The sequence below is a fragment of the Fukomys damarensis genome, unplaced genomic scaffold (genome assembly GCF_012274545.1).
Source record: "Fukomys damarensis isolate Sample0158 unplaced genomic scaffold, DMR_v1.0_HiC HiC_scaffold_1, whole genome shotgun sequence".
NCBI classification, from domain to species: domain Eukaryota; kingdom Metazoa; phylum Chordata; class Mammalia; order Rodentia; family Bathyergidae; genus Fukomys; species Fukomys damarensis.
In genome coordinates this window covers 27,590,600-27,615,252 of record NW_022900913.1, presented here as the reverse complement: position 1 = coordinate 27,615,252, position 24,653 = coordinate 27,590,600, and the positions used below count along the sequence as shown (strand labels likewise).

At 36.8% G+C, this 24,653-nt stretch overlaps 1 protein-coding gene across 7 annotated transcripts in view; it reads right to left on the bottom strand.

Moving 5' to 3' along the window:
• Spef2 (sperm flagellar 2) overlaps positions 1-24,653 on the bottom strand; it is a 172,462-nt gene that overhangs the window by 57,836 nt on the left and 89,973 nt on the right. For all 7 annotated transcript variants that reach the window (XM_033759234.1, XM_033759304.1, XM_033759177.1 and 4 more), the window contains 5 exons: positions 21,383-21,531; positions 17,434-17,561; positions 17,213-17,351; positions 16,579-16,716; positions 8,841-8,992 (listed from right to left, as the gene is read on the bottom strand). In XM_033759234.1, the coding sequence (XP_033615125.1) occupies positions 8,841-8,992; positions 16,579-16,716; positions 17,213-17,351; positions 17,434-17,561; positions 21,383-21,531 (706 nt within the window). The remainder of the gene's footprint in view (positions 1-8,840; positions 8,993-16,578; positions 16,717-17,212; positions 17,352-17,433; positions 17,562-21,382; positions 21,532-24,653) is intronic.

The window sequence follows — 24,653 nt, the reverse complement described above, 5'->3', positions numbered from 1 at the left end:
GTGGTTACGAAGAAATGCAATGTTGAAAAATTTCCAGGCCATATTCTTTTGATGTGGAATAAGCACATGGAATTGTGCATCATGATATACCAAAGCAGACATTGAATAGAGGAATGTGACCTAGGTGGGGACTGAATGGGGCTATATTAAAAAGACAGCCAGGTTTTGGTGGTGAGTGAGGCGGAGTCCTAGCAGCTCTCTTTTCTCTGCAATATGGATGGTGAAGATTTTCTCTTTGTTTTGTCAAGTGCTATAGCGACACAGAGTTAATCAATCCCTCCCTCTTCCTTAGTTAGCCATATTACTACTCTTATGAGGAAATTTTAGAGCGATCCCTGAGAATATCCCACCATTGAAAGATCCTAGAATGTCAAAGGTTAACTGATATGCAGAAAGGTCTACAAGGTAGAATGTATATTGTGATTGGGATTGTCCATTGGTGGCAGAAAGTATAAAACACTCTGAGCTGAGAGAAGGAATAAGGAAAGAATACTTCCAAGGATGCCTTTTTTGAAAGAAGAGTCAGTGTCAATAATAGGAACAGTATTTGGTTTTGCAGACTCAAGTTGCTGGATCAGAGAGCAGTGATTTAGAAAGATATAGATGTATACTCCAGCAAACAATTAACTTGGTTTTATTTTGAAGTATCAGGCATGTTTCTTGAATTTATCATTCTGGTTCTTATAGTGCTTGAAATTCTGACACTCTATCATGTCTATAAAGTCAGTGTATTGACGTTTCACGGTTTATCTACTCACATATTTAATTACACTTCAATAATCAAATAATGCTAAATCTAATAATGCTAAATTAGTTCAAATGTGATTCATGTGTCCAATAAATTAAGGGTAGCCTTATGACCATCTCTATATATTTAATACACTAAAACATATATTTCCCAACACCTTGGTTTGCAGGACAACAGTACTGGCATATTGTTTAGAAAAAGAATTTGGGTTTATGATTCCTTTACTAGAAAAATAAAACTGGTTTGATATCTCTTTCATTGTCAGTAGATGTAAACTTGGACACAGCACTTGACTTAGTGATGTTCGGTTCTTCCTGGCTAATACAAATATAATGTTACTACTATTATTCATTATCATTTAATGGTTATCACAGTTATAATGTTAACATAGTACTATCATTATAATAGGATTGTTGGAAGGAGTAAAGTAGAAATGCTATGTAAAACTCTTCAGCACTATGCTTGTTTCTCTATATATGTTACTGACACTGTGGTTAATTGGTTGGTTGGTTGATTGGTTGATATAGGGACTGACTGATAGTTCCAGCAGATAGTCACAGCAGTGATTTGAGGTTGAGATTGGTACAGAATTGTTCTGCAGAAAATAAGAACTAACTGTTCTTTGCAGTTTTGTTCTACCAGCCAACATTAATAAGTTCTCCATGACCTGCTATTTTGTGCTAAGAACAGAATGCACTGCCACGCTAGACACTGAAACTTAGCCTCTTTTGATGCTGCTGATGGTTCATATTGCCTTTGAAACTTTTTATTGTTTTTAATTTCAAAGTTCTCATTCAGCAGCTTGGCAAACATTTCTCTTGCATTTTTATTAAGAAGAGAAACACATGTTTTCTCATGTATTCTTACATACATAGGGGTCTGGCAGGTGTAAGATGGCCCTAGGTAGAAAAAGCCTAGAGAGAGAATAAATGGACCTTGGATCATTGCATAGCATTATTGTGTTCAGACAATTGCAAATCATATTTTGGAAAAAGTAGGGTAAAAGAAACAAAGCCAATATAAGCAATACTCACAATTAAAATATCACGCATACACAAAATAGTTTATTGCATATTATGCAATAAAAATAATAGTGATCATTTAATAGTTATTTTTACTAGATCTCAAGTCTTCTGATTCACACACGTTTCCAAATTCTTTGTAGATTTTATTTCTGTAATTTTAACAACAGCCCTACTTTACAGATATGAAAACTAAGGCTTAGAATTGGAGTGACAACCAGACAAGTAAACTGCCTTAATGTATTTATATATGGTTAGTAAGTGACAGATACAAGATTCAAACCAGAGCTGTCTAAGTTCAAATTATATTCAATGCCCTATGTTTTTTATACATCCCAATCATTTGCATTGATTAAGCAAGCTTGTAAAAAAAAAGCATACTACTTTCATTATAACTTGTATAGCTTATCTCCTTTGAGATTTAAACTTGACATCTATTGCCTGTGTATTATTTTTTAAATCTTCTTCCTTATTTCCCTTTTAATAACTACAGTTCATTTTTTCCTTTATGGTCTGCTTATTGACCAAGGGAAAATATGAGACTTAAAAATCTTCCTTGTATTTTATCAATTTCTTTTAAATTACTTAATTTACATCTTAAGAATTTTGAATTCTACCTTTCAATTGCTTTATTTTAATTCTTGCAAAAATAAGTTTAAATAGCTTGCCCAGAGAACATCAGTGAGTGCACACAGTCCCCAGCCAGAAACCTGTCTGGACAGCAGCAGCTCTGCAGCCCAGTCACCAGTTAGAAACCCACCCAGACAGCAGCAGAATGGGTGCACAGGCCCCAGCCAGAGGCCTGCCCAGATATCATAGGTAAGTTCACATAGACACCAGCCAGAAGCCACCCAGACAACAGCCCAGTGCTGGGATCTAGAAGGCCATAATTCTAAACCCAGGTATTGGTGCAGTGGTGGGCAGCTGAGAGAAGACCTCTCTGAGGCTTGTTGAGAATTGAAGCCTACTGGGAGAGCAAAGAGTCACCTCAATAAAGGCACAACAGATTGTACTGGTTAAATTGAGAAGACACATAAACAAGTCTCAAAACCAGACTTCCAGATCACCAAAGACAACTCCAAGGGGCAGCAAGGTGGAACAATCTGATACTCAACCACCTGGACTTCCTGAACTGGCAGTGAAAGAGGATCTGGAAAAAAATGAAACCAGAAATAATTTCTAAGATAACAACAGAGATTGTATCCATAGTGAAAGACATTATTAATGACTCTAAAGCAGACTCAGATTAAAATAAAAAAAGAGGAGCTGAGCAACACAATGGAATCCCAACATAGGAAACAAATAGAATCCATTAACACAAATGCAAACAGATATCTAGGAGACTGAAAGATCCACAGAAAAGGTTTTGCAGCATAATGGGCCAATGTGAAGACAGAATATCAGATATAGAAGACAGGGTTGTGATTTCTAACCAGGAAAATAAAGATTTCTTAAAATTAGCAAGGGATCATGAGAAATCAATCCAGCAGCTGCTAGATGATAAAAAGACTGATCAGAGTCAATGAAAAAACATTAGATAGTGCAAATTACATACAAAAACTGTTCACAGAAGTAATGGCAGAGAAATTCCCAATAAGGGAAAAAGAATTTGACAAACAGATAAGTGAGACATATAGGACCCCAGCTGGCTGTGATAAAACAAAACAAAACAAAACTATGCCTACAAATATAACAGAAGAAGAAAATCCTATAAGCAGCTAGAGAAAAGAAACAAATCACATACAAAGGAAAGCCCATAACAATAACAGCAGACTCTTCAACATAAACTCTCAAGCCAAGAAGAGTCTGGAGTGAAGAGCCCTAAAAGAAAACAACCTCCAACCCAGACTGATACACTCTGAAAAACTATCTTTCAAAGTTAATGAGAAATAAGATACTTTTATCACAAGGAGCACCTGAGGAACCAGATGAATACCAGACCAGCACTCAAAAAAATGTTAAACAATATCCTAGGGAAAGACAGGATCACAAACCCAGGAAGCTCAGCAGAATGAATCCATGAGGCATGATAAAAAAATAAATGCAAAGGGGGAAAATTCAACAAAAGAAAATTTCATGACAAGGAGAAGTCAATACATGTCAGTTATAACCATCAATATTAATGGTCTCAATTCACCAATCAAAAGAAATAGACTGGTAGAACAGGTTAAGATGTAATATCCAACAATATGCTGCATACAAGACACATTTATTCAAAAAGAAGCTCATAGACTGAAAGTTAAAGGGTGGAAAACAATATTCCATGTGACAGGAACCTGAAAAAAAGCAGAAGTGGCTATCCACTTTGCAGATAGAATGGATTTGAAACCAACACTAATTAAGAGAGACAAAGAAGACCACCACTGCATCCTTGTAAAGGGAACAATCCTAGAGGAAGAGATGACAATCATAAATATATATGCACCGAATACTAGTGTACCCAACTATATAAAATAAATATTAATGGACATAAAAAATCAAATAAGCACTAATAAAATAGTAGTGGGGGTACTCCATATCCCAATATCACAAATGCATAAATCAGCTGGACAAAAAATAAACACTAAAATGCTAGAATTCAACCAAACTCTTGAAGAAATGTATTTAACAGATGTGCACAGTGTTCTACCACACAAAATCAGAATATACATTCTTTTCAACTGCACATGGGTCATTCTCCAAAATAGGCCACATACTTACTCATAGAACATATTTAAGTAAATATATTCTAAAGGAATTGAAATTGCCCCTGTATATTATCAGATCATAGTAAGATCAAATTGGAGATCAACAGCAAAAGAAACCACAAGAATTTCATAAACTCATTGAAATTGAACCACACAGTCCTGAACAACCAATGGGTCACAGAGGAAATTAAAAAAGAAATTAGATACTTTCTACAATTAAATGACAATCCCAATAAAACATATCAGAATTTATGGGATACAATGAAAGCAGTCTTATGAAGGAAATTCATAGCAGTGAATACTCGTATTAAGAAAACAGAAAGAGCTCAAATAAACAACCCAATGCTAAATCTCAAGCTTCTAAAAAAAAGAAGCACAGGACAAATTCAAAGCTCATTTAAGAAAGGAAATTATAAAGATCAGAGCAGAAATTAATGCCATATAGACTAAGGGAATGATACAAAAAATCAATGAAGCAAAGAATTGGTTCTTCAAAATAATAAACAAAATAAACAAACCTTACTCAACCTAATCCAAAAAAGGAAAGAAAAGGCCCAAATCCATGCAATTAGGAAGGAAAAGGGTGAAATTACAATGGACCCTATAGAATTCCAAAGGATCATCAATAACTATCTTGAGAACCTTTAGACAAATAATATGGGAAACATAGAATAAAGGAGCAGATTTCTGGATACATATGAATTAACAAAATTGAATGAAGAAGACATAAAAATACCGAAAAACCCAATATTGATCAACAGAATTAAAAACATCATTAAAAACTTACCAGCTCAGGTCCTGATGGTTTCACTGCTGAATTCTATAAGACATACAGAGAATTATTGCCACTACTGTTTAAACTCTTTAATGAAATTAAAAGGGAAGCAATACTCCAAATTCATTCCTGGAAGCAAGGATCACCTTGATCCCTCCCCAAATCAGAGAAAGACCCAAACAAAAAGAGAATTATAGGCCAATCTCCCTAGTGAACATAGATGGAAAAATCCTCAACAAGATACTGACAAACAGAATGCAGAAGATCATCAAGAAGATCATGCATCCTGACCAAGTTGGATTTGTCTCAGGGATGCAGGATGGTTTAACATACTCAAATCAATAAGTGTAATACACTATATTAATAAAATGAAGGACAAAAACAATATGATCATCTCAATCAGTGCAGAAAGAGCATTCAATAAAATTCAATATCCACTCATGATAAAAACCCTATGGAAAATTGGAATAGGTGGTCTCTATCTCAACCTGATAAAAGCCATCTATGAAAAACTAACAGTCATCATCATATTAAATTGTCAAAAACTGAAATCCTTCACACTAAATCCAGGAAGAAGACAAGGATGTTCACTATCATGACTCCTGTTCAATATACTCCTGGAAACATTAGCCACAGCAATTAGACAAGAGAAAGGAATAAAAGGAATAAAGATTGGAAATTAAGAAGTTAAATTGTCATTTGCAGATGACATATCACTCTATACAGAAGACCTCAAGAACTCCAGCAAAGGTCTTCTATACTTAATAATCAAATTAAGGAGAGTAACTGGACACTAGGTAAAAACACAAAAATCAGTAGCCTTCCTGTATATGAACAACAAAGTCACTGAAAGAGTAACTGTAGAAACAACTCCTTTTACAATAGCATCCCCCAAAATGAAATGCCTAGAAATCAATCTGATGAAAGAAATCAAAGCCCTCTATTCTCAAAACTATGCCACTCTGAAAGAAGAAACTGAAGAAGATATCAGAAAATGGAAAGACATCTCTTACTCCTGGCTAGGAAGAACTAATACATTGAAAATGTCCATACTTCCAAAACTGCTATATAGATTAAATTCGATCCTAATTTAAATTCCTTCAGCATACTTCCACAGGCCTTCAGAAAACAATCCAAAATTCATTTGGGACCAGAAGGGACCTAGAATAGCAAAAGCAATTCTAGGCAGCAAAAACAAGGTGGAGGGTATCAAAATCCCTGACTTGAAACTATACTACAAAGGTACTGTGATTAAAAACAGCGTGGTACTGGCCAGGAAACAGACCCCAGGTCCGGTGGAACAGATTAGAAGATGCAGAAACAACTCCAGACAAACCCAGCCATCTCATATTCCACAAAGAAGCCAAATTCCCTCACTGGAGGGAAGACTGCCTCTTTAATAAATGGTGCTGGAAAAACTGGGTTTCCACTTGCCAAAGATTAAAACTAGACCTATACCTCTCACCGTGCCCTAAACTAGAATGGAAATGGATTAAAGATCTAAATATTAAAACAGAAACACTAAACTGGCTGAAAGAGAGGTTAGGTAGACCTCTTGAAGACATTGTCATAGCAAAAGAATTCATGAACAAAATCTCAGTCACATATGAACTAGAACAAAGAATCAACAACTGGGATATCATTTTATTAAAAAGCTTTTGCACAGCGAAAGAAACAACCAACAGTGTGAAGAGGTAATCCAAAATGTGGGAAAAAATTTGACCAGATGTTCCTCAGACAAAGGTCTACTGTCAAGAATATATAAAGAATTTGTAAAAATCACGCCTCCCAAATTTAAAGATGTGATCCAAAAAAGGGCATCTGAAATAAACAGATATTTCTTAGACAAAGAGGAAGAGCAAATAAATATATGGAAAAAATGTCCAATGTCAGTGATTATTGGAGAGATGCAAATGAAAACAGTGCTGTGATTCCACTTCACTCCAGAAAGAATGGCTGCTATCTTGAAATCAATCAATAACAAATGCTGGTGAAATTGTGGGGAGAAGGAACACTTCTCCACTGTTGGTGGTAGTGTAGACTATCACAACCACTGTGGAAATCAGTATGAAGATAACTCAAAGAACTAGGATTGGAAATCCCATTTGACCCAGGCATCCCACTGCTGGGTATCTTTCCAAAATAATTAACAGAATCATATCACAGCAACATATATGCACCCATGTCTTTAGCAGCATAGTATGTGATAGCTAAAACTTGGAAACAGCCCAACTGCCCATCAACTGGAGACTGGATAAAAAAGATGTGTTTTGTTTTTGTTTTTTATAAATTGGAGTATTACTCATCCATAAAGAGTGAGAAACTGGCAACATTTATAGCTAAATGGATGCACATTGATGCCATACTCTTAAGTGTATTAAATAGGACATACATGTGTAAATACCAAGTAGTTTCTCTGGTGTGAGAAAGTGGAAGTGTAAATAAGGATCAAAATGTATAATAGATGGTGTGAAATGGGAAGCAAAGATCCAAAGGGGAAGGGAAGTCGGAGGGTTGGGTGAAAGGAAAGAAGGGAAAGGAATAAATATAAGAAAAGGAAAAAACAGCAACAAAGTCTTTGTGACTAGGAAAGGGTGGAGGGGTGGAAAGGAGGGCAAGAGAATGAGGAAAATAATAAAAGCCAAGGTATATCATTTAAAAGATTCAAATTCCCTATGATGAATGTCATCATATTGTATACCTAAAATATGCCAATAAACTTAATGAATAAAAAGTTTAAATACTCTTTTAGTATTTCATGATTGAAAACGCATCATAATAATTACCACCATTCCTAACCTCTGTTTCTTGAAATCAGTTTTTTATGTGTTTGTAGCTTCTCAGAATTATGCAATCTTGCACTTCCTTTTCCCCCTACCCACCAGGTCTATCAAAATAATTATTACAGACTTTTGTGCTGCATAGGATTTGTTTAGCTGAAAATATGATTTTTGCTCCATTCCACCAAGTTCATTTTCTTAGGAATATGATGGAATCATTAAGAATATGATATTGGGATATTAATAATCCTTTCAATCTCACCGATTCTTAGTCACTTTTGATTGAGCTTTATACTGCTTTTCAATATCCTAAAAAACAACCGTTTCCATTTTCATTTACATGATGTCACACACACACACACACACACACACACACACACACACACACACACACACACACACACACACACACACACACACACACACACACACACACACACACACACACACACTACTTGGCTCTTTTCATAAAATTTCTGCAAGTTCATAATTCCTTGTCAGAGATTCTTGGGGCTAAGAATTTCACATTTTTTATATATCATATATTCCCTAATCCCCACAACAGAGTCTGAAGGCACTCCATAATAACCACACTCTATTCCTGTGGCAAAAGGAGTAAATACTCCCTATTAACAGATAAACAATACGTATTAGTAGTCTTAAGTCAATAATACATTGAAGTCAGACAAAAAGTTCAAGTTTTAGAGGTTTTTTTAATTTCTGAATTTGCAGGAAAAGGAATTTGATATTTTTATTAGTGATAATAATTTGAAACCACAAAGCTTTATGTTCAAAATGATTACTGTGTAACATGATGGCCTGCCTTACCTAAGCTGAGTTTCTGAAACATCTTTAGCATCCAGTTGAACCAACGTGACTCGAGTAAATTTCTTATTATCCTCTATAGGCCTTTTGCATTCCATTGCTCTATAATAATCTTGAAGGAATCTTTTTGTATCCTGGAAACGGTTCAGTTCTGCCTTAAATAATAAATGTTATTGTTAATACCCAAGAAAGTATAGACTGAGCCATTCACATTTTCCATATAATACTCTGTGATCACCATTTCAAAAACATTTAGGTTGAAATTAATTTTCTGGAAGTTAAGAAAGAACATTGGTGGTATGTGTATTTATAAATTTTCATAAATGAAAGATAACTAGTGATTTTGTGCTCTCGGTACTTGTTGAGCATGATTTCACTTAACAACATAACATTTATATGTCTTTTTATATTATGACAAAAGATTATAATATGCACAATGTTTGAAGTAGTGCATCCATTATTTTAATATTAGGAATTCTTATTGTCTTAGAGTTAAACAATATATCAAGAAATATAGAAGTGTCTTCATTGTCATGGATAATGTGTTAGCTGATTTTGGGGACACCCAAAGTGCTACATATAGAAATAGAAAGACAAAAAGCAATACTAGATTTTGATACACTAGGACAATATATTCTAATTATGGAGGCATGAAAAACAGTAGCAGAAAGTGATAAATAGCTGCTTTTCTACACATTCCTTCTTGTTTAGTGTGTAAGATAAAGGTATAATTCTTCCATTGCTTACAAGTAAACTACTGGATGTACTGACCGCCTATCTGTGCAGGTCGTTTCCCCTGGGCTATGTATATGCTGAAACGCACACATAGGAAGACATTTTACAGTACCAACACTACAAACACCAACTCCAAGTTTTTCAACCCATTGTCTCACTAGATTAGATCATATGATCTCTCTCTGCTTTTCTCCCAGTATCATAGAGTGCAACCTCCAGATGAGGTTAGGTGGTAAGGCTGTTTAAGCCAGTATCTGAAGAGTCAATTATTGAAATTTTATGCAGGTGTATTCCACGATGTCCAGTTATTTCCAGAAATATCCTTGTATAAAAGAGCAAAACTGACCTAGTGCTTAAAGCCTTTAACAGAGTCTAACCAAAGGACATTAATGAAGGCATCCACTACAAATGTCAAACAACTACATTATCACAGCAACACTGCACTGTATTTACTACCGAGAACAAAGAAATGACTGCTTTTGGACTACAGTCTGCAACAAAAGACAACAGGTTCAATAAGCTTCTTTGTAATGTAGAAAAACATAAACCAAATTGCTCCTGAAAAGCTGTCCTTTGCATCATTACACTTTTCTAGTTAAATGAGAGAAAGAGGAAGCAATTAACGTTAATTTCAATCTGTTTTATAAAAGCAACGAACATTCACATAATGTTTTAAATCATATAACATGTTTTAGTCTCCTTGGATTTTGAGCACAAATATTCATTTAAGTAATTTTTCAAACTAGTATTTTGAAGTGACCAGGAGAACTAAGCATTTTTTCCTTCATTGAAAAGGACTCAAATTGAATTTTTAAATATTCTAATATACAATGACAATAGTTTCACAATAAATGTTTGTACTTGTCATGTTTAGTTATTAAAACTGCAGAGAGAAAATGAGAGTAGAAAATTATACGTATGAGAACTGGCACAATACTACATTTACCATGAATAGGAGGCAAATACAAACACAATCTGGGGCCAGGGGTGTAGCTCAGTGGTTCTGCTGTATGCTTGGCAAGTGCAAGGACCCACGTTCGATCCCCAGTACCAAACAAAATAAAACAAAAAACAACAACAACAAAAAACTCAATCTGTACACATTGGATACTGACAAATAACCTTGGATAATTGAAGAAGAGTGCAGAGAGGTTTTAAAATACCATTAATCATTAAGATGCAGCATTACATTATTTGGTAAATAAATGTAGGAATGAGGAAATTATTTGTTCCTTAGATGAACTCTTTAATAATGATTAAGTTTAGTAGAGCATTTTATTCAACTGATATTTGGGACTGTGCTGGTTGGAACTAATGCCTTATTCTTCCCATAGTTTAGGGATTGATTTACAAAAGATTAATTGATTTTAAGGAGCACAATTTGATCTACTTTAGAGTTAAATCTGAGTAAGCTGCTTGTTATGGTTTAGATAGAAAATGTCTCCCCCAAACTTTGTGGGCTCAGATGTTGGCCTTTTGGAAGGTGATTATATGATGGGGGCAATGTATTCACTGATGAATTAATCCACTGGTGAGTTCAGCTACTGGTATGCTACTGGGAGGTGAGGCACAGTAGGGAGAGGCAGGTCACTGGGTATGTGACAAGGAAATGTGTATTTTCTCCCTAACTTTTCCTTTCACTCTTCATTCCTGGTCTCCATGATGTGAGCGGCTCTCCTCTGCCAGGCCTACTACCATCCCAAACCTGCCCTGGAATCAGCCAAATCACGTAAGGACTGAGACTTACAAAAGTGTGAACCAAAATAAAACTCTCCTTTAAGTTGTAGGGTTCAGATAACGTGTATTAGTGATGAGGAACATTGTTAAAATTGCCAAACAACTATATTGAACAGGAGTAGTGATAGTGAACATCCTTGTCTTGCTCCTGATTTAATCATGAAGATTTTCAGTTTTTGACCATTTAGAATGATATTGGCTGTTGGTTTTTCATAGATAGCCTTATCAGGTTGAGATAAAGACAATCTGCTCCAATTTTCTGTAGTAAACTTACTGGAAAGTAAATTAGGTTGAACTCTCAGACGTTGGCATAGGAGAAGACTTTATGATCTAATCCTCAGCAGTGTGAGTACCTGCACAAAGAATAACAACTGGGATCTCATTGTACTAAAAAGTTTTTGCAGTGCAAGAGAAAGCAGCAACAGAACTAGGAGACAACCTAAAATGTGGGAAAAAAATTTTACCAGCTGCTCCTCAGACAAAAGCCTACTATCTAGAAATACATAAAGAACTAAAAAAAATCAGACCCCCCCCAATACAAAGACCCCATTCAAAAATGGGCATCTGAAATGAACAGACATTTCTCATACAAAGAAGTAAAACCAGCAAATAAATACATGAAAATGTCTTCAACATCACTGGTCATTTGAGAGATGTAGATGAAAACAACACTGAGATTCTACCTCACCCCACAAAGAATGGCTGCTATCAAGAAATCAACCAATAAGAAATGTTGGTAGGGTTGTGGGGAGAAGGATTCCCTTCTCCCTTGTTGGTGGGAGTGCAGATTGGTGAAACCATTGTGGAAATCAATATGGAGATATCGTAAACAAGTAGGGTTGGAAGTCCCATTTGACTCAGCTATTCCTCTGCTGGGTATCCTTCCAAAAGAATTAAAAGAATCATACAGTAGTGATATATGTGCACCCATGTTTATAGCAGCACAGTTCATAATAGCTAAAACTTTAAACCACACAAATGCCCATCAAATGAAGACTAGGTAAAGAAGATGTGGTTTTTCTATTAAATGGAGTACTACTCAGCTATAACCAATGAGAAACTAGAAACATTTATAGCTAAATGGATACACAATGAGGCTATACTTTTTTTTTTTTTTTTTTTTTTTTTTTTTTGTACCGGGGATTGAACTCGGGTCCTTGTGCTTGCAAGGCAGGCCACTGAACTGCTGAGCTAAATCCCTGGCCTGAGGCTATACTCTTAAATGAATTAAATAGGACACATTTGAGTAAATATCAAATAATTTCTCTGGTGTGAAAAGCTAAAAGTGTAAATAAGGCTCAGATGGTACGATTGATAGTGTAAAATAGGAAGAAAATGGCTAAAGGGGAAGGGGGAAGGGGAGGGGAAAGGAAATAAGGGAAAGAAAAATGTGGAAAAATGAAGAAATGGGAAAAAAGCCTTTGGAAATAGGGAAGGGTGAGAGAAGATGTGGTTTTTCTATGAAATGGAATATTACTCAGCCATAAAGAATGAGAAAATAGATTCATTTATAGGAAAATGGATACATATTGAAGATGTACTCCTAAGTGAAATAAATAAGGCACACATGTGTAAATACCGAATAGTTTCTCTGGTGTGAATAATCTGCAATAATACAGAAGATCCTAATAAGATTAGTGACATTGAGAAATGGGAAGAAAGGAGCTAAAGGTGCAGGGAAGGTGGGATGGGTAGGGGAAGGGTAAAAAGGGAAAAGAAAAAAATGTGAGATAATGAAAAGATGAAATAAAGTGGTTGTAGATGGGGAGGGGAGGAGTGGGTGAAGGGAGGGCAGGGACAAGGGGAAAAAATGAGAACCAAGATCTGTCATGTAGAGGTAGAAGATCCCAACAATGAATGTAACTGTACTGTATCCCTAAAATGTACCAATAAACTCAATTAAAGCTGAAAAAAATAGGGAAGGGTGAAGGGGGTGAAGCGAGGGCAGGGTATGAGGAAAAAAAGAACTAAGTTATTACATCATGTAAAGGTATAGGGTCCCAATGATAAATGTAACTGTATTGTTTGCTTTAAATGTACCAATAAACTTAATGGAAAAAAAAAAGAACCTGCCAAACAATGCCCAGGATTCCTACATAGGAAAACTTAGAAAGTTTAATGTTCTACCTGAAAGTCCTTTGAAAAGTGTCTGGTATGTATACAGTAACAACTTAACAGATGTTAGCTTTTATTCACAGCTCTTTCCCTTTTCTTTTCTTTGCTTCTAGTTGTTGTTGGACATTGCTTTAGTTTTGGTGGATGAGAGTCTTAAATCTAGACACTGGTGAAATGTAAGAGTCATATCATTTTCCAAAGAGTCATGTAAGGTTTGTACTCATAAGAATGATTCATAAAAATGGTCCATTTTCTGCCTTCATTACTGTGTTGGATTTTAGATATTTCTGCCGTATATTTTTGACATACCTATTCCTCACACTTGATCTCTGCTTGCTTAGTCTGTTATCCTGTGAATGTTACCAGACTGATTTAAGCTGCTTGGGGATTTTATTTTAAATCTTTGCACAATCTGTGCTTTGTGTGCCAGCTCAGTCCTCTGGTTCATGTGAACTCTTGAATTTCATCCTCCTTTCCCAACACATGTTCCCAGCATCCCTGCATAGGTCTTCCTTGTCCTGATAACCTGGCTTCTTTAAACCTCGTACCAGCATTGCAGAGCTAATACAGTAATCTCCTTTTCCTAAGAAGTTACATTCTAAGACACCCAGTAGAGGCCTAAAATTACAAGTACCAAACCCTATACACACTATGCTTTTTCTATGAGAACATAAATGTAGTATTCTCTGAAAACATAAATACAATATTCTATGTGAATTAAATACAATAAAGGTTAATTAGACACCGTGGCATTTAAAATAACTAAAAATACAGAATAATTATAACACAGAGCAATAAAACTGATGTGAATATGGACTTTAAAAATCTCTACTTAATGTAATGTGCTTTTTGGTGATGATGGGAGATGAAATAATGCCTATGTAATCAAAGAAAGTGAGATGAACTTTGCAGACATCATATTGTAACATTAGACTAATGTACAAAGATTACTTGAACACAAGCACTTCAAAACTATGATAGCTGATCTGTTCATATAGATGGCTACTAAGAGAGCAATGAGCAGGTGGCATAATGTAATAGTCACTTTGCCATCCCTGGGACAAAATACACAACACTCACACAGTGTAAAAGAGTTTATTTTGGCTCATAGTTCTGGTGAATCAGTCCACAACTGATGGACTCCAAGGCAGAAAGGCACGGCAGGGGAAAGCTGCTCATGGCGTGATAGCCAGGAAGCAGAGAGAGAAGTGAGGAGCGGGTGAGGAGAACACACCCTTGTAAGTCACCGCCAGTGACACACTCCAACCAACCAGACCCCATCTCTGAGGGGAAACTTTTAGGGGACATTTTAGATCTAAACCATAACACATATATAGTGTTCACGAACTCAATAAAGAAGTGATTCACATCAGGTGAGACAGAGATCCAGATAGTGCAAAGTGGAACAGCAAGAGAGTTTATCACGATCCACGAATGGTGCACAATTTAAATTTCGTGAATTGTTAATTCCTTGAATTTTCCATTTAAAAATTTTGGACCACCAGACACGATGGCATGGTCCAGCAGTCTCAGCTACATGGGAGAATTGCTGAGGTGATTTGAAGTTAGTTAAATAAGATCCTATCTTAAAAATAAAACAAACAAAAACTGTATATAAACATACAATGGGGAGGTCATGGTTGACCAAAGGTCAGTGAAACTGTGACAAATGAAACCATAGTAAGAGGACCACTATCTCAACAAGGCTGCTCCTCTTCCAGGTTCCTGCTGCCTGCTCGGGCTTGCTGTGGTCTTGCCTGCCCTGGCACCATGTATGCCTCTTGGAAGGCTTGAACTTCTAGCATTCATTGGTTATTTGTTGAACAGCATTTGCTGAACACCATCTATGCACAACCTCTAGAGATCGCCAGAGAAATAGTATAATCTCCTGCAGTATCTCCTTTCTTAAGTTAATCCATTGAAGACCACAGTGTTTTCTACTTTTCATCAACGTTACTATTCTTTCAGGAAAAAATATATTCATGTAGGCACACCTTCACCAGGATGCCCTTGATGTTCACCTCAGCAGGATTCAATTTTATACAGGCTTCTACCCAACTCTAGGCTCCTGATCTCTCTCTTCTTAAAACTCTTAGAATATTTTAGAAAGTTCATTATTGCAAAAACATATCTCTGTCTCTTTGAGATGTGAATCTTTTATTTTTATCAGTCCATATTTGCCTTACACAATGACTATTTTTGTTGTGAGTATTTGGTACATGCACATGTACTTTTTATATTAATTCTTTTTAGGTCCCCTTCTCTTCCTCCCTACCTGCTCCCTCTATCTTGGTCCCCTTCCCATTTGTGAAAGAGCTACTACAAAGGCTCTTAGCAGTTTTGCAACTCCTTAGTCTTAAGATCTTTGAGGTGTAATTAGTCATCAGGGAAGGAGTGCCTCTGCTCTGTGTGATGGTAGGAGACTAACTTCAGCGGGTCCCTTGCTCCAAGTAAAAAACTAAGTCTACTAATGAAGACAGGAAAACGTTTTCTTTTACTTTGGCAGAGACTCATTAACAAACACATGGCCTTTGGCCCCTCGCATTCCATCATATTTCAATTCTCAAAACTCCCTTGTATTTATTTGGGTGAAGCTGGCTGCCAAAGACAGACCTGAGCTCTCTTCTCTGTTGCTGGCAATATCAGCATGAAGATGTCTATCTTCTTACTTTCTCCGGTGCAGTTTTTACTTAATCGGATGTGAATATAAGTTAATTGGGGCCTTCTGATGAATGGTCTGTTTTTCCAATCCAGCGATATTGGGAAATGTTTTGTTTTTAGAAATCAAATGCCTACAGGGACTGATCTCACCTGTTGTGGCAGGGCTGGGCTAGCCATGCTAGCTGTCTGCTTTAAGAGGTCAACTAGGTAAACTGTTCAATAGCAGAAACGGATCAGCTCTCTCTCCATGTATTCAGGCCACCTGTAAGCAATGTTGGTGAGTAGCTATCAACACCAACAGATACCAGTATCTGTCTGGGACCAAAATGATTCCTGTCAGCTAATTTGCTCGGCAAGTGGAAACGTATACCAAGCAAGGTGTTGTGTGTAAAAAGATCCTGAAGCAGATCCCTAACACTCCCAAAGGAATTGTTTCATGAGGGATGCAGCTGTGGAGGGAACAGTCTGTGTCACAGCAAGTGGCTGCTCTTACCTGTGTTAGTGAAGAGAAGTGGTTCATTGTTATTCTGAGAGAGTCTTGAAACCAGCTCTCATTAATGATATCCAGCCGCTCTTGCTCTGCCTTTTCCTTCCTGGCGTCACAAATGTCCCACAGGCGTTCACGCAGATCCTGAACAGAAAAGAAAGCCGTGTGGTTACACTGGAGAATTCTTGCTCAGATCACCTCAGGGTAATACATCTAAAATATTTTACTCATCTTAAAAATGTGCCCGAATATAGACCTGATATACTCATACATTAGAATAGCTTATCCCAATAATTATTTTGCTCTACTCTCCAATAGTATACCCCTATTACAAATCTAGTTCAGTCACATTACCCATGGATAGCTATGTTTACACATTTTAGTCCTTCCTCAACAAATTTGTTTGATTAAGAAATGGACCAACAAAGAGCGTAAGAACCGCTGATCTTGGCCCCTTTTCCCAGGAGTGCTGCCACCATGTTCTTATTCTGAGCTCAAAGTGTGGAAGAGTCACAGCTCTGGTTCAAACCATTCTGAGTTCAAATAACTTGTTAGCATAAGAGGGGAGTGAATTAAGGTCTTGCAGGACAATCTAGCGAATTGTGGTGACCTTGGCCCAGCAGGTCACAGATGTCCTTACATTCAATCTTTGATGTAACTCAGCCTTTGTTTCCTCATCATGCCACAGGTCATCAGGAAGAGAGTTGAAATCTGCTTGCCATTGAGATACAAATTCTTGCTTGTAATCTGGCCCCCTTAAAAGCTGCTGGAAACTTGTTCTGTAAGACAGTAGGAAAATAAGATGGAGCCTACGTGTCATCCTACAGGTTATAAAATTCTGACTCTGGAAACTTTACTCACCTAATATCATATAAATAAGCAAGTACACTATGCTGATCTTCTCTCAGATGCCTGAGTGCTGTTTTGATGGTGTTTACGTAGGAATTCTCTATTAATTGCCAGTAAGGTACTAAAAATGAAGGTACTTCCTGTTAAATGGTAAAGCATAAAAGTTGTTTCAAAGATGAAAATATTTCTGAATAATTGGGTCAAAGGTGAACTAAGTAATATCAAGAGGCAGTTTGCAGCTACCTAAAGCTTTCCCTGTGAAATTTTTTGTTCCTCCTTTCTCCCCTCCCCTGGTTAATTCCTGTTCCAAATAATTCCTTAAGTTTCCACCCAGAAGTCATTTCTTCCAGCAAACCTCCTCTGACCCAGCAAGTTTGCAAGGTCACTCTAGGATGTTCTGAGGTTCTCCCTTAGCCCCCTCTTCTTCTGCCATGATTGTAATAATACTTAGGACATTAATTGCAACTCTGTCTGTATTCAACTCTGTACTGGTTTCAGAAAGCCAGAAGCTCTGGCTGTCTTGGTCACCACTATACAATCTTTCCTGTAATTACCATAGTATCTGGGACCTAATAGGTCCTCAAGGAATTAATTAAATCATCATATCTAGCCTCAGCTAGAAAAGTGACTTGTATGAGGAAAATCTATGTTCTTTTCAGGGTGACATGAGTTCTTTTTCTGATAGATATTCTGTCCTTGCTATGCGCATCATGAAAATTAGATTCTTTTAAATTATCTTCAGTAAAACAAACAATTAAAATAAATAACACAAGTGAAATAATATGTAGAGGACATTAAATATAAATTTGCTGTGTAATTATTCTCTTACTCACTATGAATTTACTTACTCAGGAAACCAAATATGGGGACCTTAGAGATCATCTCCAATCATGAGATGCCAAATACTAAAGATGTGTAATCCACTCTCTCTGTGGATGTCAGTTGCATTACACACAAAAAAATTTTAAGGCAGCACCCTCCAGAGTTACACAGTACCATGTTATTGGAACATTTTTTCCTCTGTTGCATAGAAATTTGCCTTCTAATAGTTTCAACTTTTCAGCTCTAGCCTTTGGCAAAGAGTAGATTGGAATTCACATCATCTTTCCCATGATAGCTTTTTAAATATCAGGACACAGATATTGTTAATGAAGAGAGACCCAGGCTGGGAACCAGGATTCCTGAGATTCATTCCAATCCACTATCACTACTTAGCTGTCTTACTTTATTAATGACAATAAATGAAACACCAAGAATTATTCACTGAGTGGTCACTTTGTTTGAGTTGCCAAATACTGCCTGAAACTCTAGAGAGTCATGTCTTTGATGCTTCCCAATCCACCCTTCCCACCTTGCTACCATGAAAAAACAATGAGCCATTTCAATATGACTTAGTCTTCTCAGGTAGAATACAAGTAATTCATTCTTATATTTTATAGTTTATAAGTGCCCAGAAGCTATGTGTTGAATAATTTTCCCTCAAATTTTGTGAAGGGTTAATGTAGTAGGTTGTGTGTAAATAAATTTCATCTACTTTTATTAAAGCATTTGGCATTTGGCTGAAGTTGATAATAGGTAATTGAAACCTCAGAAAGCAAAATGGAAGTTAAAGGGGGATTCCGTATTTTAAGGCCAGTTGAGAATTGATCAGAAGGTCTGTGTTAGAGTGTGTTATACTTTTGGCAGAAGAGTCCTAAGTCTCTCAGCCTTGTGAGGAAGTGTGGGTTTTTAAACTCAGTGTATATGGTCCCGTGGCCCCTGGACTCAGCTTTAGCCCAGGGGAGGAGGAAGAGACGGAGGAGGAGAAAGAGAAAGCGAAGGAGGAAGAGGACTTCTATGGGTCAGTGAAACATTAGTAAGTGGACCATGCGGCTCTGTTCCTGTTCCACCATATCCTAGAAAGTGCCAACCTCTCACTCTAATGCCCTCCTTGTTTCTTTGTGTGTGTGTGTGTGTGTGTGTGTGTGTGTGTACCGGGAATCAAACTTAGGACCTAGTACTTTCCAGGCAGGCACAGTGTCACTGAGCTAAATCCCAGCCCCCGCCCGTCTCCTTTTTTCTTTCTGCACCTTCCTTTGTTGCTGACAAAGGAAGAACTGTAATCACACTTGGCTATTGCCTGAGAAGGTCAGCGGTGGCAACAATCTTTCTTGGTTTCTTCTCCTTTCCTTCTGTGTACCTATTGAGGTAAGGCAGACTTGGTGTCCTCAGGTCTAGAGCTAGGGTTTCCAGGCAGGGTGCATACACCCTGCCCAGGCAAATTTGTGGCGTATCTGAAATCCAACTTTCACCTGTCTTCCTAAACACACACACACACACACACACACACACGCACGCACACACGCACACACACATGTACAGACACATCTATATATCTGCTTTTTGCCAGAATCCTTTCTGCTATAAACTGTACATAGAATAGAAGCTGCTACCATATCTCAATGTTGATGTTTATTTTTTTAACTCCAATCCTCTACTGGAGTTAAGGACCAACTTTTGGTATTTTTACTCATCACTCTTCATCTTCATTAAATAATAATTTAAATTTTATCTTATTCCCCAATGTCTTCTATTCTGCTTGACAGGTTTGGAACATATATCATGCATATATATTTCAAATTACCTTCCATTTGGCTGAGTCACACACACACACACACACATATAATTATGTCCATATTTATATGATTTATGTGTTCTCATCTTCAAATAGTTTCTGTTCTAATTTCACCCTCAATGCTAATTAACTAATTCATTGGGAACCTATCAAGAATTTGTTAGATACTCTTCACTGTGTTGATTTTGTGTTTAATAGTGTATTTTTCCACAGGCTCTTTACCTCCAGCAAAATTTGTAGTCTAATTAGGGAGACCAGATGTCCCTAAGCAAATGCAACACTAACAGCAGCACTGCAGTTGCTGCAGTTCCTCCTGATAGGGTCTTGAATGTCTAGCACAGGTGCTCCTTGCTCACTTCGTCAGAGGAAGAGATCAATGGGGACTGGAGTAAAAAAATACAAGACTTAATCTTGTAAAAAGAGCTTGTTTTAGAAAACATTGTAAATCACTATTCTCATGGTTTTCCTAAGATGATTTGTCTGTTAAAATGACCAGAGTGTCTGGGTAGTCACTGTGTCTTGCAACCGGATGTCAGAGAACAATAGGATTCTGCTGGGTGCCTCCTTATCTAGCACACCCACTTCAGGCTCTCAGGTGGGACAGCTGTCTGCTTTTTTATGGGCTTAGCTTCAAAGGTTTCCTCCTGAGCTCGACATGCCTGTAGTACCAGCATTCTGGAAGGCTGAGTCTGGAAGGGGCTAAATTCAAGCCCAGCTCAGGCAATTTAGTGAGACTTTATTTATTCATTCTTTAAAGTTTAAAGGGGGAGGGATGTAGCTCAATGAAAAGGCCCTGGGTGCTTCCCAGTGCTTCCCCATTAAAAATCCTTCTGGTTCTAAAAAATCAGAAATTAAACTCCATCTAAAATCATTTTGATGCAGACATAGGAACATTGATGGGGTGCTGGATTTGTTGAATTCATATTCTGCAAAAGTCATTCTTTTCCTGGGAAGATGCATTTCTGCTTCTCTTCAGGGAGAAAATGGGTCCCCACAACAATCATTTTCAGCACCACTTACCATCAGTTCAAAGCGTGACTCAGACTCTCAAATGAGAGAATTTGAGTTGTGTTCCACTGAGAAGTCTCTAGAAAATTTATTTTAGTGTTTTTTTTTGTTCATTGGTCTGTCTGTCTGTTTCTGCTGCTGAAGGTCGAACCAAGGCCTCACGCATGCTAGGCAAGTGCTCTACCTCTGAGCCACGGTCCAGGCCCTATCAGCCTTTTGGTGAGAATATATTTATTAGCAGCTACAAAAGGCTTTTTGGGTGTTAAAAACAATTATATAAGTTTTACTCTAAACATGGGAAACTGTGGATTGTACTAGTGTGATTCTAAACTGCCATACCTCAGGGACTGGCTCACTCACATAGACCCATTCTTCAGATCCTGGCTTAGGTGGTGATGGCCCCACTGGAGTAGGTGATACTTCGATAGACTCAGCAGGTGATTTCTTTACTGGTGTTTTTCCTGCAGATGCTTTTCCTTTAGGAGAACCTTAAACATTCACATTAAATGATTCCAGTTAAGTAGACAAAAAATACAGAATTCTGTAAATGAATGAATCTATGATTGCCATGAACTTCAAGTAACTTACTATTTTTTAATCTCCTTTGGAAAGTCTTAGCAAATAAAAGGAAATGATCTCACTCTCCATAGATGCTATATTAACCAATACTACTACTAATAATGAGTTTTTTAATGTGATCCAAGTGTTCTCATCCAATTGACTATTAAAAATCAGTTGATATTTCATTTTCATTTCATATGGTTTTTATAAAGTGTAGACTCTCGAGTAAGTGTGTCTCATTTGCTACTGTACAACTGGCAAATTAAACTCAGTATCTGAATGGGAAGAACAGGTATTTTTGGTGTCCCTTTGGGCAGGAAAGGATAATATGTAGGAATTATCCAGAACAGGTGAAGCAGAGAAGGCCACGGCACTGCAACTCCTAGCTCTTTGCTCATCCCTGTAGGGACAAAGGGTTTCTATGAGGACGTGGTAATTCTTGCTATAGCCAAGGAATAAGGATAAAGGCAATTGCTGTGCTATAAGCCTGGCTGAATCAAGGCATGATAGAAATAGAAGAAAATGGAAAGAAAAAAGAGGGGACAAGAGGGAGAATAAAAGGAAAGGATAACAGGACAAGGAAGATGAGAAAAGAGGAAAGGCATATTGTTCTAGTTCGAATGTGTAAAGGACACATCCACTTCACTTTGCCCGATAGCATGAAGAGGAGAATCCAGAGCAGTGAATTACACTTGTTTGATCTGAATGACTTTGTTCCTTCTCTCAGAGAACAGAAAAATACCCAGAAAGAATCAAGGTTATTATCACTTAGAAATCTACTCTGTTTAAATTCCACTTATCTTCAGATTAATTTTTGAGAATTTTAGGTGTAATTTTAGGTATGATTCCATGTTACCTATAACATGGGGAATACTTTCTTTCCTCAGAACACAGTGTTCCAAAGATTATTTAGTGGCAGTGCTGTTTAGAAAAGGAAATACATGTTCTATTTTCATATTAGTTAAATGATACATGGATTATAAGTAGAGAGGAAATTACCAATTATGTCTTATGAGCAGTTCAGGTGATTTTTGCTTACATATTAAAAAATAGATGACATTATCTATAGGCCTGAAATTATATCTAAATTTTTGAAAATTTAGAAATATTTAAGGAAATAGTTTTGCAGCCAGTAACTCAAAATATTCATAATTTGATTTCTTTTTCTCTATGATGATTCTTTATCCTTTGACCTAAATCTCTGGTAAAATAAACATGACATCTCTATTTCTACTTTCAGATAAATCTCTCTAAGCAGATTCCTAAGAAGGACAATGTATTGTAAATTGGAGACTAGCTAGGTTTTCTATTTTTTCTTAAACATCTTGATCATTTAATTAAAATTAAAAGATAAGGAATTTTTAATTATTGTGCTATCACAATAAGTTCTATATAATTTCTACAAAATCTTATCTAATTTTTAGCAATGAAAATGTTGGAGGGGGGAAAGATTTGAAAGAATGCAAATGTATCTATGTCACAGTGAAGGCAAACGAAAGTGGCTTCTGACCAAAACCTTTATCAGCATCTTAAATATAACAAGGAGTGTTCTTTTGAATACTTCAGTGTCTAGTGAGAAATTTGCTTTCAGTTGAAAAGTTGAGTATTTCTTTTCTGTGGATATTCCTCAGGATGAAAGGTTTGTGTAATCTATTTTTAGGTATAGTATGTAAATTTTAGTGTATTTTGGTTGTTTTTGCTGTTGTGAGATTAGAATAAGTACATATAAAAACAAAATCAAGCAAAAAGAAAAATTCAGTGTTAGGACATAGATTCATTTAATCAATATTAAAGTAAAGCAATGGTCGGCCAAAGACGAAATGATAGAAAACTAGGGTTGAGCTAAACAAACACATCAATAGATAACAGTCATAGCTTTGTTAAATTTTGAATAATGAAACATCAAAATCTAGAATCAAATTTAAAAGAATGTGAATGCTTAATTCAAATGTAAGAATAAGCTGTATCAATTGAGAAGGAGAGGACATTAAGAAAATCACACTACTTTTGATTTAGTATTTCTGAGGGAGGGGAAAGGCCTGGGAGATGAGAATTGTGGGAGACAATAAAAGAAGTAAAAATAATGATTTATCATATTTTAAATAAAGAAATAACATAGTAATAATAAATTGTTATTACCATTCAGTCTCCAAATATTTCCTAGAAGGCCTGATTTAATTAATAGCATCACAGGTAGACACCAGAGATGGCTTTTTTACTTCTTGTGGGCTGCAACTTTTTGTTACCAGGTGGTGCTGATGGCTGACTGTGATGCAAACAGCAGCAACCAAAGCTGGGCCAAAGGGCGGAGTGGCTAAGATGAAAATTTTGGTTTAGAAAGGGGACAGACGAAAACCACACAACCAGGAAGAGAAAGTGGCCGTTGCAGGCAAGGAGCCAGAGGCTGACCGTGAACTTTGACTCGCTGATGAGAAGCTGTTTTGGAAAAGCCAAGAGGGAAAGGAAAGGTTTTTTTCCCTCAGTGTCTAGAATTTACGTTGGTGCTTTGTGTAGATCCAGAGATATGGAATGTGGAAAGCTGGAAAGAAGTTAAGATTAGGGATCTGGGATTGCTTATGAAACTTGATTTAGTACTATTTAAGTATAATTTTAGGGGATAAGTGAATGGAGCTGCCTGCATCAGGTTTCCAAAGGATGCCCCTCTCTGCCCAGTGTAGGTTTGACACCAATAATAGTTCACATTTATTTAAAATTTAATCTGAGCCAGGTTCCTTTCTATCTGACTTTGTTTATTCACTTATTCCATACAACAGCCACAGCATCTACTCTTATCCCTCACTTTATGGATGAGAATTGAGAGTTATTTAATCTGAGCCAGGTTCCTTTCTATCTGACTTTGTTTATTCACTTATTCCATACAACAGCCACAGCATCTACTCTTATCCCTCACTTTATGGATGAGTAAATTGAGTCATACTAAGGTAAACGAATTTGTCTGAGGTCACCCATGCAATAAATGGCAAAGCTAGGACACCAGCCTTCACAGGCAGGCTCCAAACCCTTTGCCACTCTGTGTTTGACGGTCATA